Below are 18077 nucleotides of genomic sequence, written 5' to 3'. Positions count from 1 at the left end.
ATCTTACTAATATCGTTGTAAACTTTACTTTGTGGCTATTGTATTTTATGAGTCTGAAAAAAATTTAGACATATTTGAGTAAGGAGATTAAATTTTACCTTCTTCGTTGTCACTGTATCTGTCAGAGTCATTACTTCCATTCTGTCTTGTATTTTCTGCTGAAGAAGAGATTGTTGGAAGAGGAGTAGAAGATCTTGATTCTGGTCCTTGTTCCCTCAGTTTTAACAGCTTTTTCTCATAGAGCTTTCTGGTTGTTCCTGTTTTAAGGCAAAATTTATTTGACCATTTACATAGCTCTAGCTTAGAAAACATTACATGCTTAGTTTCATTCTATCTTTACTAAACTTAAGTGCTTTAACTATATAATGTACTCTTTTTCTAAGACAGACTTTTGGGATGGGGATGTTAATGATATTATCATGTTCCCTTCAATATCATGTAATACACTGTAGAATGGTAAAAGTATTACTGGAAATAACCTACTGAAGAACCACGTGCCATTGGTTTTTACCTTTTCTTTTTGAGCCAGGGTCTTGCTAACTTTGCCTGGGCTGGCCCTGAACTTGTAATCCTCCCAAGTAGCAGTATGTGCCACCACGCCAAGCCTGTATGACTATTTTTCACACCAAGTCTTGGATTTTATATATTCTTTCAAGATACAAAGAATTACTTACCAATGTATACACACGTGTGTGCACAAACACATAATAAAATATACATAAGAAACAGATGGTACACCTGAAAAATATGATTACATCTCATGACACTAAGAGATTAATATTTTTGAGTAGCCATTTAATTATAAATAGCTTTCTTCTGCTTTATAATAGCTGCACAATATTCCTTAGTGTCTATTAGGAGAGTAAAATCAAGAGTGGGTACTTGTCACAAAAAACACGTATCTAGTAGCACTATCTAAGCAACTTTAAGATGAACAGTATGTGATTTATTTATGTTGACATCATGTACATTTTCAAGTCTTTTTAAATTTTTTATTATTATTATTTTTTTTTTGTCGGTCGTGGGGCTTGAACTCTGGGCCAGGGCGCTGTCTCTGAGCTCTTCAGCTCAAGGCGAGCGCTCTACCACTTGAGCTACAGCGCCTCTTCCGGTTCTCTGGTGGTTTATTGGAGATAGGAGTCTCAAGGTCTTTCCTGCCCGGGCTGGCTTTGAACCTCGATCCTCAGATCTCAGCCTCCTGAGTAGTTAGGATTACAGGCGTGAGCCACCAGCGCCTGGCAAGTCTTTTTTTAAACTACTGGACTGAGACTTGAATTCAGGATCAGGATCTCACATGTACTAGACATGTGTCTTAGCCACATCTCCAGCCATTTTAGAATTTAAAAAAAAAAATCAAAGATGGTATCAAATGTCCACTGGCAATGTTAATAAACTTATTCATCTGGAAGTAGTATATAAATTGTAACACTCTAAATCCTTGTTTGCAACTATACTTAAAACCCACCAAATCAAAGTAACCCAATGATAGAAACCTAGTGTATATTTAGTCTAAGTTCACTCTTTAGTTTGTTCTTTCAGTATCATTCTTGAATTCCAATCAAGACAGGACTTCTTCAAAGCTATTATTTTCCTTATTGATTTGTATGAACTGGCCAAGTATTTTAGTTCCCACTTTCTTCAACTTGTCATATAAGACGCATATGGTCTCACCAGATAGTGGTACAATAATCATATTAAAAAGTCTCAACACAGGTAATTTTAGAGATTATCTAGTTCAATTCTCTCATTTTCATCTCCTTCAACATTACTAAGGAACCCCAAGTCTTAACTGATCCTATAAACAATTCATGAAACTGGCTCTCAGGACCCAAATTCCTTTTTTTTGTCTTGTCAATTGTGGGACTTGAACTCAGGGCTTGGGTTGTCCCTGAGCCTCTTCATACTCAAGGGTGGTAGTGTTCTACCACTTGAGACACAGCTCCACTTCCGGTTTTTGAGGGATTAATGGTTTTCTGCCTGGGTTGACTTGAAAGTGATTACATGTGTGAGTCATCACTAGCATCCAAATTCTATGCATGGGTTGGATATATGGCAGGCCCATCCCCCTGGGCTTCTCAAAGTGTTCCATATCAGAGCAAACTGTATCTCTGACCTGTGGGCTACTGGCACCCAAATTCTAACTACTAGGCAAGAGTGGCCCCCCCACCCCCCAAAAAGATTGACATTCTATCAACTTACCCACAATAGGACCAGGATTTACTCCATATTTTACAAGCTGATCCAGAAGATCTTCATTAGAGAGCTCAGTTACATCAACATCATCTTTATCTTCTACTCTGGATTTATCAGTTTTCTTTGTGGCTTTCTGTAAATAAAGTCAGGTTATTATCTCCTCGAGAATCAAAGTGTTCATTTACTAAACACACTGTATACTCTGTATACACAATACCAGGCACAAATTACACCTATAACTACATAAGTAATTTGTTTAATTTCAAGTATTGAGGGGCTCGAATTCAAGGCCTGTTAAAATTTGAACATACCTAACGAGGTAATAAAATTCAAAAATTCAAAATCAAAGCTGGACACTAGTGGATCATGCCTGTATTCCTAGTTACTCAAAGAAGCTGGGGCTGAAACCTGCCCATGCAGACAAATCCAAGAAACTAGAATGTCCAATTAACCCCTGGAAATGGAGTTAAAGCGCCAGCCATGAGAACAAGGCCTCCAGTTTAACCCTTAGTACTGATATAACAAACAAAATTCAAGATCATATGAAACAAAGTATAACTAATTGATTTTGGGTGGTATTACTTATTTGAGTCTCATGAGGACTTTTCTGACTAGGCTGGCTTTAAACCACAATCCTCAGCTTCCTAAGTAGCTAGGATTACAGATGTGAGCCAGCAATGCCCAGCTTACATCTTAATTAAGCATACTAATTCTTGAAAGAAAAGGAAATTTTGCAAACTGAAGTCAAACCTGGTTTACACATTCTCATCCCAGCCATCATAAACACAATGTACCCTGGCCTACTCTTGAAATTTGAATTAATCCAGGAAAATTTTAAACTCAGCTGGACACTGGTGGCTCACGCCTGTAATCCTAGCTACTCAGGAGGCTGAGATCTGAGGATAACAGTTCAAAGCCAGCCTGGGCAGGAAAGTTGGAGAGATTCTTATCTCCAATTAACCACCAGAAAACCAGAAGAGGTGCTATGGCTCAAGTCTGAGAGATTTCATAGTTACATATCACCTCAGACACAGCTTTATGTGTCAAAGAAAAATTCCAACTTAGGCGATGACAGCATTCATCAGAAAAACTATACATATTCCCAAAGTTAAATATGTGAACTCAACAAAAATGTGGGTGCTTTTTAAAGACTGGGGCAAATAACCTTACAAAGGTCTCAGTAATCCCTGAGAGCAGAGTACAGAACAAACACTAGTTGTTTAAATTAGAAAGTTGTATAAGAATAGTTTACTTTCTTTTTCTTTTTTGGTCGGTTGTGGGGCTTGAACTCTGGGCTTGGGCACTGTCCCTGCGCTCTTCAGCTCAAGGCGAGTGCTCTACCGCTTGAGCCACAGCACCACTTCCAGTTTTCTAGTGGTTTATTGGAAATAAAGAGTCTCATGAACTTTCCTGCCTGGGCTGGCTTTGAACCGTGATCCTCAGATCTCAGCCTCCTGAGTAGCTAGGATATTACAGGCGTAAGCCACTAGCGCCAGGCTAATAGTTGACTTTCTAATTAATTCTGGGGTAAGGAAACTGGGCATTGTCTGACAATGAACTTTTTTTTTTTTTTTTTTTGGTCATGGGGCTTGAACTCTGGGCCTGGGAGCTGTCCCTCAGCTATTCAGCTCAAGGTGAGTACTCTACCACTTGAGCCACAATGCTACTTCCAGGCTTCTGATGGTTAACTGGAGATAAGAGTCTCACAAACATTCCTGCCTGGGCTGGCTTTGAACCACATTCCTCAGATCTCAGTCTCCTGAGTAGCTAGAATTATAGGCATGGGCCACCAGTATCTGGCACTAGTTTGTTTTTAACAAATAAAAATTTGAAACAAGGCCAGGCGCCGATGGCTCATGCCTGTAATGCTAGCCATAAAACCGTGAGCAAAAAAGTTTAGGGACACTACCCCAGGATTCAAATTCAAGCCACAGGACAGGCACAGGCATACACACGTATACACATCTTGCTCTATTCTGATTATGAATCAGAGAGCCTGAGAATCTCCATTTTTAATGTGCTGTCCAACTAATTTGAAGGCATCAATTAAGAGGGCTTCAGAAAATAAAAGCATTTTCATATTTTTATCCCAATGTATAACAGAACCTAGAGTAAGAACAAGCACTTGATATTTTGTTAAATAAATGAAAATGCAATCTGGGTGGGAAAAATTAATCACCTAAAATTTTTTCTTATTAGATATGACTACTCTATAGCATAACAAAAAGTGCAGTGTTTTTCTAGCACGTGTGAAGCCCTGGTTCAATTCACTCCTCTTCCATAATTAAGAACTCAGTTCTGGTGGTTCACTCACACCTGTAATCCTAGCTACTCCGGAGGCTGAGATCTGAGGACTGCAGTTCAAACAAAGCCAGCCTGGTTAGGAGTTTGTGAAACTCTTATCTTCAGTTAACCACCAAAAAGCCAGAAGTGGAGCTGTGGCTCAAGTGGTAGAGTAGTAATAAACTCAGGGACAGCACACAGGCTGAGTTCAAGCCCCAGGATGGTTATAAAAAAGCAAATAAAATTCAGCTGATCCATAGAATAAGTGGGCAACCCCCCTCCCCAAAAAAACCTCACATAAGGTAAATCAGTTAGAATCAAAGTTCATTAACACTGGGTTGGCGCATGTGTGTTGGTCTTAGGGCTTAAACTCAGGACGTGGATGCTGTCCCTGAATCCTGGAGCTTTTGTACTCAAGAGTAGTGCTCTACCATTTTAGCCACAGCTCCACTGCTAGATTATTAGAGTCTCATGGACTTTCCTGCCCATGCTGGCTTCAAATCACTATCCTCAGGTCTCAGCCTCTTAAGTACCTAGGGTTACAGGCATAAGCCACTGGCACCAGTTCTAATTTCTTTTATTTCCCATTTGTAGCACAAATGATTATCATGCATTTTTTAATCAATTAATTTTGGGACAGAACTTCTGTGTGTAACCCGGGCTGGCACAAGGTTCACAAAACACATGCCTCTGAGGGGCTGGGAAGGTGGCTCAGTGGTAGAGTGCTTGCCTTGCATGTATGAGGCCTTGGGTTCCATACCTCAGAACCACATAAACAGAAAAGGCTGTAAGTGGCTCAAATGGCAGGGTGCTAGCCTTGAGCTGAAGAGCTGAGGGGCAGCACCTAGACCCAGAGTTCAAGCCCCACAACCAACGAAAAACAAAAAACAAAAAACAAAAAAAAGAAAAAGAAAAAGAAAAACCCATCTGCCTCTGAGATACTAACACCTGCATATTACAAAGTGAGGAAACTGAAGTCTAAGGCGAACTCCATAAATATGCACACTATGCTATACAGAAACAGATGAACAGACATATCACTTTCACATATTTGTCCTTTCTGAAAGCTATAATATAGTAACTGCACAGTACTGCCTTGGAACAAAGTAAAGACAAAAATTTCATAAACAGGGCTGGGAAGGTGGCTCAGTGGTAGAGCGCTTGCCTTGCACTCATGAGACCCTGGGTTCGATTCCTCAGCACCACATAAGCAAAAAGAAAAAAGCCGGAAATGGCGCTGTGGCTCAAGTGGTAGAGCGCTGGCCTTGAGCTGAAGAGCTGAGGGACAGCGCCCAGGCCCAGTGTTCAGGCCCCATGACCGGACCCCCCCCTCAAATTCACAAACAGTATGTGGATTAGGTGTTACTGAGCAATGGCACTTTCCGTATGTAACCTAATTAAATCTTCTTTTTTTTTTTTTTTTGTGCCAATCCTGGGGCTTGAACTCAGGGCCTGGGCACTGTCCCTGTGCTTCTTTTGCTCAAGGCTAGCACTCTACCACTTGAGCCACAATGTCACTTCTGGTCTTTTGTTTATGTGGTTGACACTCAACCACTAAGGCACATTCCCAGCCATCTTTCTTTTGCTCAAGGCTAGCACTCCACCCCTTTTGAGCTACACCTCTACTTCCGATTTTGGGGTGGTTAGATGGAGATAAGAGTCTCACAGGGACTTTTCTGCCCCGACTGGCTTTGAATGGTGATCCTCATATCTCAGCCTCCTGAGTAGCTAGCTAGGATTACAAGCAAGAGCTACCAGCACCCAGCTCAATCCTCTATCATACCATTGGCTATTAGATTAACATTACTAACATTTCCCATCACTGTTCGGTTTCACGTCTAAACACTTCCAATAGTTTATAATAAGGGTGGGGGATGTAGCTTAGTGGTAAAATACTCAGTCACATAGCTTGCACAGGCCTCTAGGTTTAATCTACAAGAATTCATAATGTGTCCCACAGGATGACTAATAGCTATACCTTTATGCTTTGCCACTAGCAACGAAAAGGCAGATTGCCTAACTCTGTAAATGTTTAAACTTGTGTCCGCAATGTAGATAATTTCAACACTTAAACACATGGGTAGGGCTGGAAATGTGGTGGTAGAGGGCTTGCCTAGCATGTATGAATGATTCCTTAGTACCATATAAACAGAAAAGGCCAGAAGTGGCACTGTAGCTCAAATGATAGAATGCTAGCATTGAGCAAAAGAAGCTCAGGGGCAGTGCCTAGGCCCTAAGAGTTCAGGCCCCCAGGACTGGCAAAAAAAAAAAAAAAAAGGTATCAAGATACATGAAACAAAAAGCATAAAAATAAAACCATAAAATTAAAAAAAATTAACATGCAATTTTCCCCTATGACAGGACAGTACAGAGGCAGCAGATATAGTTTTTCCCTTTTAAGCTGAGTATAGGGTTCATGCCTATAATCCTAGCTACTCAAAGAGGCTGGGGTTCAAAGTCAGCCTAAGCAGAAATGTCCATAAGACTATCCAATTAATCAGCAGAAAAGCTGGACTGGAGGTATGGCTCAAGTGGCAGAGCCCTAGATATGAGTGAAAGGCTGAGCCAGGACACTCTTCAAAGAGCTGAGTTCAAGCCCAGGTAATAGCACACACACACACAAAAAAGTTCTTAAGGCTGGGGATGGTGGCTCATTACTATATTGCCAGCACCAGGAAAGACTGATTTGAGTTGGAGGTTAGCCTGGGCTACATAGGCAACATAGTTACCATGAAGGCCTGGGTTGTATACAGCAAGACTGTCTCAAACTAACAACAACAAAAAAAAACCCTCAAAAGGTCACGATTTAAATGGAACATACACAGTACATAAACACCTATTCTTGGCCAAATCCATATAACATTTCATTTGTCTAAAAAATGTTAAAAATTCACCACTTAAAAATCTTCCAGAAGCAAGCATGATGGTGGTGGCTCACACTTGCAATAGCTGCTTGGGATGCTGGGGTCTGAAGATCCTGGGGCAGTAAAATCCATGAGTCTCTTACCTCAAATAAACTACTCAAAAAAGCCGAAGCCCGTCCAGTGGCTCACGCCTGTAATCCTAGCTACTCAGAAGGCTGAGATCTGAAGATCGAGGTTCAAAGCCAGCCTGGGCAGGAAAGTCCATGAGACTCTTATCTCCAATTAATCACCAGAAAAGGTGCAGTGGCTCCAGTGGTAGAGCACTAGCCTTGAGCTGAAGAGCTTGGGGACAGTGCCCAGGCCCAGAGTTCAAGCCCCAAGTCCAATAACAACAAGCAGAAAGTGGAGCTGCGCTCAAATGGTAGAACACTAGCCGTGAGCACAAAAAGGCTCAGGGACTGCACCCAATCCCTGAGTTCAAGGAGGGGAGGGCATTTCTGCCAAATCCCAGCACTGTTTTTTTAAAAAAAAAAAAGTGTATCTGGCATCTGCACTCTCAAACATAATTTGCTGTCTCCTAGACTGTAAAATATTAATATTGTTTTAAGAATTGTGACCATGTATTGTTCCATATGGGACTGAATGACTAAAAACATACAGTATGTAATAAAAGAACATGCCACGCAGAACTTTATAAACCAATTATGATAACTTCTTTGCAGTACTTTTCTTATAAATCAAGACATGTTTTCCTATTCCTGACTGAAATAATGAAATGTACTCAAAGGCAGGTGCCAGGCTCAAACCTATAATCCTAGCTACTCAGGAGGCTGTGAGCTCAGTGAGAATCTTAGCTCCAACTTAGAAAAAAAAAAAAAATCGTAAGCAGAGCTTTGGCTCAAGTAGTAGAGCACTAGTAAATAAACTCAGGGAGTGTCCAGGCCTGAAGTTCAAGGCCCATAACCAGGACAAAAATAAGGTTTACTAAAGGATGGGCTGCAGGTGGCTCAAGCCTAGGTACTCAGCTATTCTGAGTAGCTCTACTCAGGAGGTGAGGATCTGAGGATTTCCATTCAAAGCCAGTCTAGGCAGGAAAGTATCTGAGACTCATCTCCAATTAACACCTAGAAAATCGGAAGTGGCACTGTGGCTCAAAGTGGTAGAGTACCAACCTCGAGCAAAAGAGCTCAGGGACAGCACCCAGGGGCCTGCACCCATCGCCCACATCAAGCCCTGCAACTGACACACACAAAAAAGTTTAGCAGACTCTTAAGTGAACATTCAAGTCGTATTCACACCATTTACACATTATTTAGTGTTCTAAAACACTCCAGGCGAATATGACAAATTAAAACAAGGTAACAAGAAAAAAATGGAAGCCAGATGCCTGCAGTTTGAACTAAAAGGGAGGGGATAAAAGTAGTGATCAAGAAATTGAGGGCTGGATTTGCATGCCACTGGACACCTTAGACACTACAATTGCTGGTGACTAACTAGGACCTGAAGCACATAAAGCAGCACTCTACCATTGAGTTATACACTGAAGCCCAAAGTAGAAGCTTTAAAAATGTTCATTTCTTTCAACCCCAAACTGATCTATGAGTAATAACAGAATTTTTTTTAAATCTTAAGAAATGAAACTATTATGGAATGAGAGCTTCAGAAATCAATCTTCAGTAAAGAGCACACATTCAGAACGCAAAACTAAGGGATAACAATCCTGAGATTTAATTTTTACATACAACCAAAAACTTTATGGTTTGGTACATTTATACTAAAGACCAGTGCAGAGTTGAAAGTGTGCTGACTGAAATGGAAAATATCTCATTTTCAACTAAATCCGTACTGAAATAGGTGGAATACCTTAATCTATGGGGGAGAATAGATAGGAATATGTTTTACTTTAAAACTTTTTACTTATGATGGCTTTTTTTTAAGGTACAAAAAGGCATCAGGAATAGTAAGATATGGCTGGCATTTTATTTGTCGAACAGGTACTTATCATCCACTATTATACTCTAAAGAGTTAAGACATTTAAGATTTCAGTTTCTCCACAGGGTTGTAGTTTGGTGACTGAGGGCACTATGAGCATAAATCCTCAGCACCAAAAAGAAAGGCAGCAATAATTTTGAATTATGCTAGTTATCAGTAGCACCAACTCCATCCAATGGCCCCACACCACACACCATCAAGTTTTAACTGTATGATCTGAATTGTACTAACTCAACAAGCCAACAACATCGCATGTAAAATGTACGAAAAAGGGGGGTGGGGGTAAAATAAAAAGAATTCTTCGCTGGAGTCATCTGCTATTCAACTGAGATCAGACATTTCAAATTATGATTAGCGATACATCAGAATGTCAGAAACATTTTCGACTCGGAATCTTTCAAGGAAAACTCAACAACAACAACAACAACAAAGCCCGTCACCAACCCCAACGAACTGACTCGATTTCCAGCTCTATCTATAAGCAGTACGCTGAGAACAAAGCTACCCTTCCTCAAAGACGCCTGTGGTTCGAACGGCTAGCAACCTACAACAGCGATGACGAAAAGAAAGAAACCGGAAAGATCAACGGTTCCGAACGCCCTCGGTATGCAAAACAGAGAGAGAGGGAGAGAGAAAGGCGGGAATTTCTTTATTTCAAATGCTGCTGGCCCATCCGCCGGTCAGCCGCTGGCCTCCAGGGGGCGCGCGAGGCCCGGCAGCCGGGCTGTTTCAGTTACTAAAGCGGGAAAACGCTACAACTTAACATATAGCGCTCGAGAGCTGATCGTGGCCCCCGCACGGAAGTCCGGGTCTGAACACCGCACCCCGGGCCGGGCGGGGGGGATGGGACCAGGACCTGGGGACGGAGACGGTGTGTGTGTGGGGGGGGGGAGGTGAGGAGGGAAACGTCCCCCCCCATCGGGCTCAAAAAACACATCACCCCACCGTTCCCGCAAACGCACGCGCCGACACCCCGCGCACCGGGACGCGGATCTGCAGCTCCCCTCCCCGGCCGCTGTCCCGGACCTCCGCGGCGGCGGCGGCGGGCGAGTGCGTGCGCGCGCGCGCGCGGCCCCCAAACGCCCACCTTTTGTGGCCCGGGCCCCGGGGCCGTCCAGCCTCTTATCCTGCCGACGGTGGCGCGGCCGCGGCCCGCGGCGGCGCCGAGGACCGGGGTGGGCTCGCGCTCCTCGTCGCTGGAGAAGTCGGGCGGCCCCTTGCTGTTGGCGCCGCCGGCGGACAGCGGCGGCGGCCGGTTGCGCGTCGTGAGGTGCTGCAGGTAGAGCTGCACGTACACGTCTTTGCGCTGCTCCCCGGCCGGCAGCGTCACGTTGTTGGCGACCAACTCACTCTTCAACTTGTCCTTCGTCAGGACCGACGGGTCTTCCAGGAATTCGGGCATCTCCGCGTCTGCGCGGCTCCCCGGCCCGTGCCGCCGCCGCCGCCGCCGCGCTCACTCGCCCGTCCGCCCGCGCCCGCTTCCTCCGGCTCGCTCCCGGCCCGGGGCCGCACCGTCGCGTCCCGGCGTCCGCCCAAGGAGGAGTTGGCGGTGAAGCCGAGCGGAAAAGTCCGTTACACACAAAAGCCGAGGCCGGGGTTCCGGCACAAAAGCCCGCCGCCGCACAACTACGGAGCAAGTGCAGCCGCAACCCGGGAGCCCGCGGCGAGCCTGGCCCACACACGCGCGCACGCACACACACATACACACACATACACACATACACACGGGCTCGGGCAGCGCCGCGGCGCCCGCGCTCCAACAACGCGCGCCGCCATTGGCTGACGGGGGCAGGAAGCGCGCCTGTGATTGGCGGGTCGGCTCGCGCGGGGTCCATTAGCCGTGGCGCCCAAGCCAAAGGTGATAGAACACGCAGTTTCAAAGCCGCTCGGGCGGGAGCCTGGGTGTCGGGCTCCGGGGTTGTGTCCGTCTTCTCCACCCTTCCCGGGCGACGCTGAGAAGAGGCAGGTCCGGCCGCTCTCGTGCGTCGTCTCCTTTCCCCGGTGTAGTGATGCGTTCCACCCGAGACGGGGGTGGGGCTGGGGGTCCCTCCTCGTCTGCGCCTCCCAGGCTGGGCCTTGCTCCCTCCCTGGACACCGGGCTCGGGTAACGTGGGCGCCGCCCGGCCTCCGCCCTGTTCACCGGGGATCGGGACACGCTTCGGGCGCTCACTTTCCCCGGTTTGATTGACTTGGGGAGTGCAGGAAGCCAGATTACCACCCCCTTCCCATTTCAGGTCTTCTTCCCCCCCCCCCCCCCCCGCATCTGCTCATCAGTCCTTTTGTTCTTAAGATTCAGGAAAAGCCAGAGTTCTACTACTTGGGCACTTGAAAATACTCTTGACTGAGACAACGTTTCGTTCTTCTATTCCCACCCCCCCATTCGCGTCTTACCCTAAAGGTGGGGTGGGGGGGCACTTCTGATTGCTTCTGGACAGTTTTACTTGGGCTTCAGATCAATCCGGGCATCGCATTTTTGTAGAATGCTGTTTTTTTTTTTTTTTTAATCGATTAGATCTACTCCAAAGTACCTTCCCAAACTTGATCGAACCCAATCCTTGATAATTAAAGTGAAAAGCAATTATTGAGGGCTCGCTTCACATCTGTGAAGTGGTGCATGCAGGGTTTTTCGTTTTAGAGGAAGTGTAGTGACATGTAATTAGATCGGGAGTTCAAATCAAGATCGTATTACTGACTCAAAACTTGGTGGAATCTTAGAAATCTACAACAATCACCATGTCTTCCTGAAGAGGCTGCTGATGAAAAAAGTCATCGGTACAAATACATGCTTCAAGAACATAAGAAAAAGTATGGTGCTTGCATGTAGGAAAATGTCAAATGTCACAATGGAAAGCATGGTTCTGTACCGGTAATTTGTGCTAATAAAAATGTATACACGTCTATATACATCTCAAGGACGATCTTTCTAGAAAAGGAAGAAACAGACTTGAATTTAGGGTACTAATCACTTCCCCAGAGTTCCAAATTATTTTCCTGGACATCTTTATATTTTAAAAAAATGTTAACTTAGTTTCTACATTACTAAGTTGAAATCAGTTTAAAACTTTTACTAAAATGTTCCTATAAGCTTGGAGAAATATTCTAGAGGCAATTGTATTATTATTATTTTTACAAAATTTCTGTTCACATGTATTTGAGCAACAGTAGTAAGCTCAGCTATGAAAATTTGCAAATTTAAAATTGTATTTTAGCAAGTTGTTTTGCAGATTTGTATGATGGCTGGTAACTTTTCCCCATTCTACAGCTTTCTAGATAAGTGTTGTTCTCTTCAGAATGGGGAAAAAATGCTGAAAGTCCAAAGAACTATGATTTTGCAGTGATGGGGAATCTCTGGGTGTTATTCATATCTCAATTCTTTTCCAGTTATTTTTTTTAATATAGTCTCAAATTATAGTGGACAGAGCAACAAAAGCCTTGAGATTTATCTCTGCAAAGCCATAATCTGCCTATGTTGCTCTCTTTGAATTAGCAAATTATCTTGTTAAATTGTTACCTTTCTGGTTGAAGAATCTGGCAGCAGCTTGACTCTTTCAGTGTGTAAATGTTAACTATTGCTATTCTGACAGAAGTGGTTTAGTTATGAGGACTATATTTTAGGAGCGGTAGGGTGTCTAGGCACTGACAGCTCCGTATTGTATGAGGACTTGTGGGCCACTAGACTCCTGGAGTGCAACTTCAGAGGAGAATGTATCACTTGGAGAATAATATTTGGCCTAGGTTTAGTGTGAGACCAATACAATACTGGCGCCTTCTTGTCATCCTTGAGAGCTGCCTGAAGATATGATTTGAAATTGGTTTTTTTTTTGGGGGGGGGTCCGATCATGGGGCCTGAACTCTGGGCCTGGGCGCTGCCCCTCAACTCTTTAGCTCAAGGCTAGTGCTCTACCACTTGAGTCACAGCGCCACTTCCGGGTTTTTTCTTTTTTTGCTTATGTGGTGCTGAGGAATCGAACCCAGGGCCTCAGGCATGTAAGGCAAGTGCTCTACCACTGAGCCAACTTCCCAGCCCTGAAATTGTTTTGTTTTACCAATGGGTTTTTTTCGTACCAGAAAATTTAATCTGTAGAGACATAACTTGTCTTGTATAGGATTGGCTGTGAACTTGTGTGAGTCACTTCAAACAGAGCAAAATGAATTGTAAAATTGTGAATTATGATGTCAAAACATATGCAGACACTGATATGACCACAATCAAGTTAATACACATGTCCATTGTCTCCAAAATGATACCAAAAGACTGGGAAACCAAAATCTTAAAAAAAAAAAAAAAAAAAGTTTTCTTTCCTTTAAACTAGTTCTGGGGGGGCTGGGAAGATGGCTCAGGGGTAGAGTGCTTGCATGCCCTGGGTTCGATTCTTCAACACCACATAAGCAAAATGAAAAAAGCCGGAAGTGGCGCTGTGGCTCAAGTGGTAGCGCTAGCCTTGAGCTGAAGAGCTGAGGGACAGCGCTCAGGCCCAGAGTTCAGGCCCCACGACCGGACCCAAAAAATAAAAAAATAAAAAATAAATAAACTAGTTCTGGGAATTGCAAAGAAGTCATTATATGTGGAGGTTTTTTTTGTCTTTTGTTTTTTTTGTTTTTTTTTTTTGTCAGTCATGGGGCCTGAACTCGGCCTGTGCTCTGTCCCTCAGCTCTTCAGCTCAAGGTAAGCACTCTACCACTTGAACCATAGAGCCACTTCTAGCTTTTTCTGCTTCTGTGGTGCTGAGGAATCAAACCCAAGCCTCATGTATCCAAGGCAAGCACGCTACCACTGAACTACTGTCCCAGATCAAATGTAGAGTTTTAAAAATAAAGATATTTATTGCTTCATCATTTATAATGGATAAAAATTAGAGATCTAAATCTCTAACAATAAGGAACAGGTTAAGTAACTTAGGATATCTCTACATGATACAATTCTGCATGGTCACTGAAATCATGTTCTTAACACTTATTTGGGGAAATGAGACAAAGAGTCTGATGGTCCTTGACTATAATTACAGCACTTGAAAGTTAGAGACGGGGAACATGAATTCCATGCCATCATGGGCAAAGGTAGCAAAACTGCCCTCCCCCTAATCAAGGAAAAAAAAACCAAAAGTATGGGAAGAAGGATGGGTGCATAATTCAAGTGTTGCATGCAAGAACAAAGTGCTAGGTTCAATTTCCAGCTGAAAGAGAGGGAGAAAGTAGAGAGAAATGGGGGGAAGGGGTTGGTTCCTTTGGCTCAAACCTAGCTACTCTAGAGTCTGAGATCTGGGCACTGTAGTTCAAAACTACCTGGTGGAGAAAAATCCCTGGGAGATTCTAAGCTCCAATTAACCACTCAAGAATGGGAAATGGTGCTGTGGCTAAAAGTGGTACAGCACTAGCCTTGAGCAGGAAAGTCCAGGGACAGTGCCCAGACCCTGAGTTCAAACCCTACTGAACGACAACAACACAAAGCAGGCCCTGAGTTCAAGCCCCAGACTGGCAAGAAAAAAGAAGGGGAAGGGTTCATTTTAGTTCACAATTTCAGTCAATGGTTGGGCTAGCTTTATTGCCTGTGACAAGAAACATCATGGCAGAAAGTAACCAGGAATTAGAGAGAGAGGAAAGGTTTTGGAACAAGATAAACCCCTCAGAGGCATGGTATTTACTCCAACCAGGCCTACTTCCCAATACCCCATCTAGTATGCCCTCATGAATATATTAATTCATTGATAAAGTTAGCACCCTTATGACCCAATCACCCCTCAGCAACTCTACCAGTGTTGCACCTATGAACCTTTTTTTTTTTTGGGGGGGGGGTCCGGTCGTGGGGCCTGAACTCTGGGCCTGGGCGCTGTCCCTCAACTCTTCAGCTCAAGGCTAGCGCTCTACCACTTGAGCCACAGTGCCACTTCCGGTTTTTTTCTTTTTGCTTATGTGGTGCTGAGGAGTCCAACTCAGGGCCTCAGGCATGCAAGGAAGTGCTCTACCACTGAGCCACCTCCCCAGCCCCCTATGAACCTTTTTTTAGGAGCACTTCATGAAGAAACAATACCCAATTACTACAGGGAAAAATGTTTCTAATAGCTCCCACTGGGTAGTGGAGCATAGGTGATTCTTAGTTCTTGTTTTTGTGTATTTTCTTTAAAAAAATTTTTTAAGGGGGCTGGGAAGGTGGCTCAGTGGTAGAGCACTTGCCTTGCATGCCTGAGGCCCTGGGTTTGATTCCTCAGCACCACACCAAAAAAAAAAAAAAGCCGGAAGTAGCGCTCTGGGTCTAGCCTTGAGCTGAAGAGCTGAGGGACAGCACCCAGGCCCAGAGTTCAGGCCCCATGACCAGACCATCCCTTCCCCCCCAAAAAACAAAAGGCAAATGATAAAAAAAAAGTTTCAAATAGAGATTATGATAGACAGAGGGATTACAATTACATGAGTCAGGTAATGAGTACATTTCCTTTCATACAGTGTCTTCTATTCCCTCACTCTCCCCCAGTCCCTTCTCCTATCTCTATTTATGAGTTGTATAATTCTCATTCATCAGTGTATTTATTTTTTATTTTATTTATTTATTTATTTTGTTGGTCATGAGGCTTGAACTCTGGGCCTGGGCACTGTCCCTCAGCTCTTCAGCTCAAGGCGAGCACTCTACCACTTGAGTCACAGTGCCACTTCCAGTTTTCTGACTGGTTTATTGGAGATAAGAGTCTCACGGACTTTCCTGCCTGGGCTGGCTTTGAACCATGATCCTCAGATCTCAGCCTCCTGAGTAGCTAGGGTTACAGGCATGAGCCACCAGTGCCCAGCATTTTTCTGACTTCTGTAATGAAGATAAATGAATTGCCAATCAAATATTTTTCTTTCAAAATTAAGGTAAGAGCTGGCTGTGGCGGCACATACCTGTAATCCTCACTACTCTGAAGGCTGGGGCAAGAGGACTGTGTATTTGTGTTGATGGCAGCCTGAACTATATAATGAGATTGTCTGAAAAAAAAAAAAGTGAGAAATTGAGGAATCAGTCTTCTTCAGCTTTGCATGTTCAAAAGTTCCATTTTAGACTTTCTTTAATTTGCTTTTTGTTTTTCTCATGATTCTGTATTTCCCTATAGTGTACTCACATATATATGTGCAGGAGGGCTGGGGGGAGGGCACAGAACTTGAGGAAAAAGGATGAAAAAGTGCAACAATGGAGCACACTGGACATTGAAAGTGAACTATACAACTTAAAGGTGAAGATGGGAGGGAAAGAATGAGAAGCAAAAGACACTGTAGGAAGGGAAATGTACTCCTTACCTGACTCATGTAATTGTAATCCCTCAGTACTTCACCTCTATAACAACAACAAATAAATCTAAAAGAAAAGTTTCCTTTTATTTGCTTTACTACATCTGTTTTAGGTAATTTATTTTTAAAATAACCTGAGATTGCAGTTCACAGCTAGACCAGGCAGGAAAGTCTGTGAAACCTCAGGTAATCACCCAAAAGCCAGAAATGGAGCCATGGTTCAAGTGGTAGAGCACTAGCCTTGAGCATAAAAGCTCATGACAGTATCTAAACCCTGGGTTCAAGCCCTGGGACATACTCTCTCTCTGTCACACACAGATACACACACACACACACACACACACACACATATAATAAGTATTAAAATAATCTCAGAAGAGAAAGATTAATCAGGAGAAATACATCCTCAAGTGTGTTTACTGTACTGATGGATAAACTCCATTGTATGAATAAATGAGCCAAGTCTTGTAGCACATTGCAATCCTGGCACTTGGAAGGTAGAGGCAGGAGGATCTTTGGTTGAGGCTAGCCTGGGTTATATAGGGAGATGTCTCAACAATAACACAAATATTAAAAAATATTGGATATTTTTATTCTTAGTTTTTTAGTGAAATACAGCAAAACCACAGAACTATTCTGTGTAAGAGTGTGAAGATCAAAGATGGATCTCTGTAGAGTCTCCATACTATGAGATGATGTAGATTAGATTAAAATGGGGTGTTGGATTTGGGGTCACTTCAAAGTTCTACTATCTGTAAGGCCCTAAATTCAAACTCTAGTATTGAAAAAAAAAAAAAGTTCTCCCAAATAAGCAAATCCGTGAGACTTTCTGAGGAACTACAAAGGCTCCAGCCTTGAGAAAGAAGAGGGAGCCCAAGACGTGCAAGTTTATAACAGTAATAATGATAAACACACACACATATATATGTATGTATATGATGCACACAAGCATACACACACACACACACATAGTGCTCTGCAGCTTAGACAATGTTTTGATACAGTTATTTGATTATCTTAACCTTTGAGGCAAGAGGTTATAAACAATCTTGTATTCAAATCAACTAGAAAGTTTGTGGCTGAGCACCACCCTAGAGGTTGCTGAAGTCTGTAGATCTGGGGTGGTGCCTGAAATTTTGAATTTCTAACTTGTTCTCAGGATGCAGTCCAGGAAAAATTCTCGGCCAACTAGATCTGATCTGAAGCCAGATCAGATCTTGTCACAATCATAAATAACAGCTCTACGTCACCCCCTCTATTAGTTAGAATGGCACAAAGTCCTGTGTGGTTGGCTTGTTTATACCTCCAATTTTCCCTTTTCCTCTCCATCCACACCAGAGAACTAAGCAGCATTGCTGACTTCTTGTTCTGTCCTCACATGGCCTTTCTATGTACCCATATCCTTGCTGAATATATGTGTGCAAATTTCCTCTTCTAAGTGTGACACTGCAATAACAATCACATTCCATGTTATTGAACCTGGACCAAGC

At 43.4% G+C, this 18077-nt stretch overlaps 1 protein-coding gene across 5 annotated transcripts in view; it reads right to left on the bottom strand.

Annotated features, from left to right (window-relative positions):
* Positions 1 to 11092, bottom strand: part of Tmpo (thymopoietin) — a 33019-nt gene extending 21927 nt beyond the window's left edge. For 3 of the 5 annotated variants that reach the window (XM_069990643.1, XM_069990653.1, XM_069990662.1), the window contains exons 1-3: positions 10421 to 11078; positions 2200 to 2326; positions 99 to 257 (exon numbers count right to left, since the gene is read on the bottom strand). In XM_069990643.1, coding sequence (XP_069846744.1) covers positions 99 to 257; positions 2200 to 2326; positions 10421 to 10735 — 601 coding nt within the window. In that variant the 5' untranslated portion in view covers positions 10736 to 11078. Of the gene's footprint in view, positions 1 to 98; positions 258 to 2199; positions 2327 to 10420 lie in introns of all 5 variants that reach the window. The other 2 variants (XM_069990622.1, XM_069990632.1) reach the window with 2 other exon arrangements.
* Positions 11093 to 18077: the final 6985 nt, after the last annotated feature.

This window comes from Dipodomys merriami, unplaced genomic scaffold (genome assembly GCF_024711535.1).
Source record: "Dipodomys merriami isolate MVZ:Mamm:240054 unplaced genomic scaffold, mDipMer1.0.p SCAF_10, whole genome shotgun sequence".
Taxonomy (NCBI): Eukaryota; Metazoa; Chordata; class Mammalia; order Rodentia; family Heteromyidae; genus Dipodomys; species Dipodomys merriami.
This window is presented reverse-complemented; position numbering and strand designations above follow the sequence as displayed.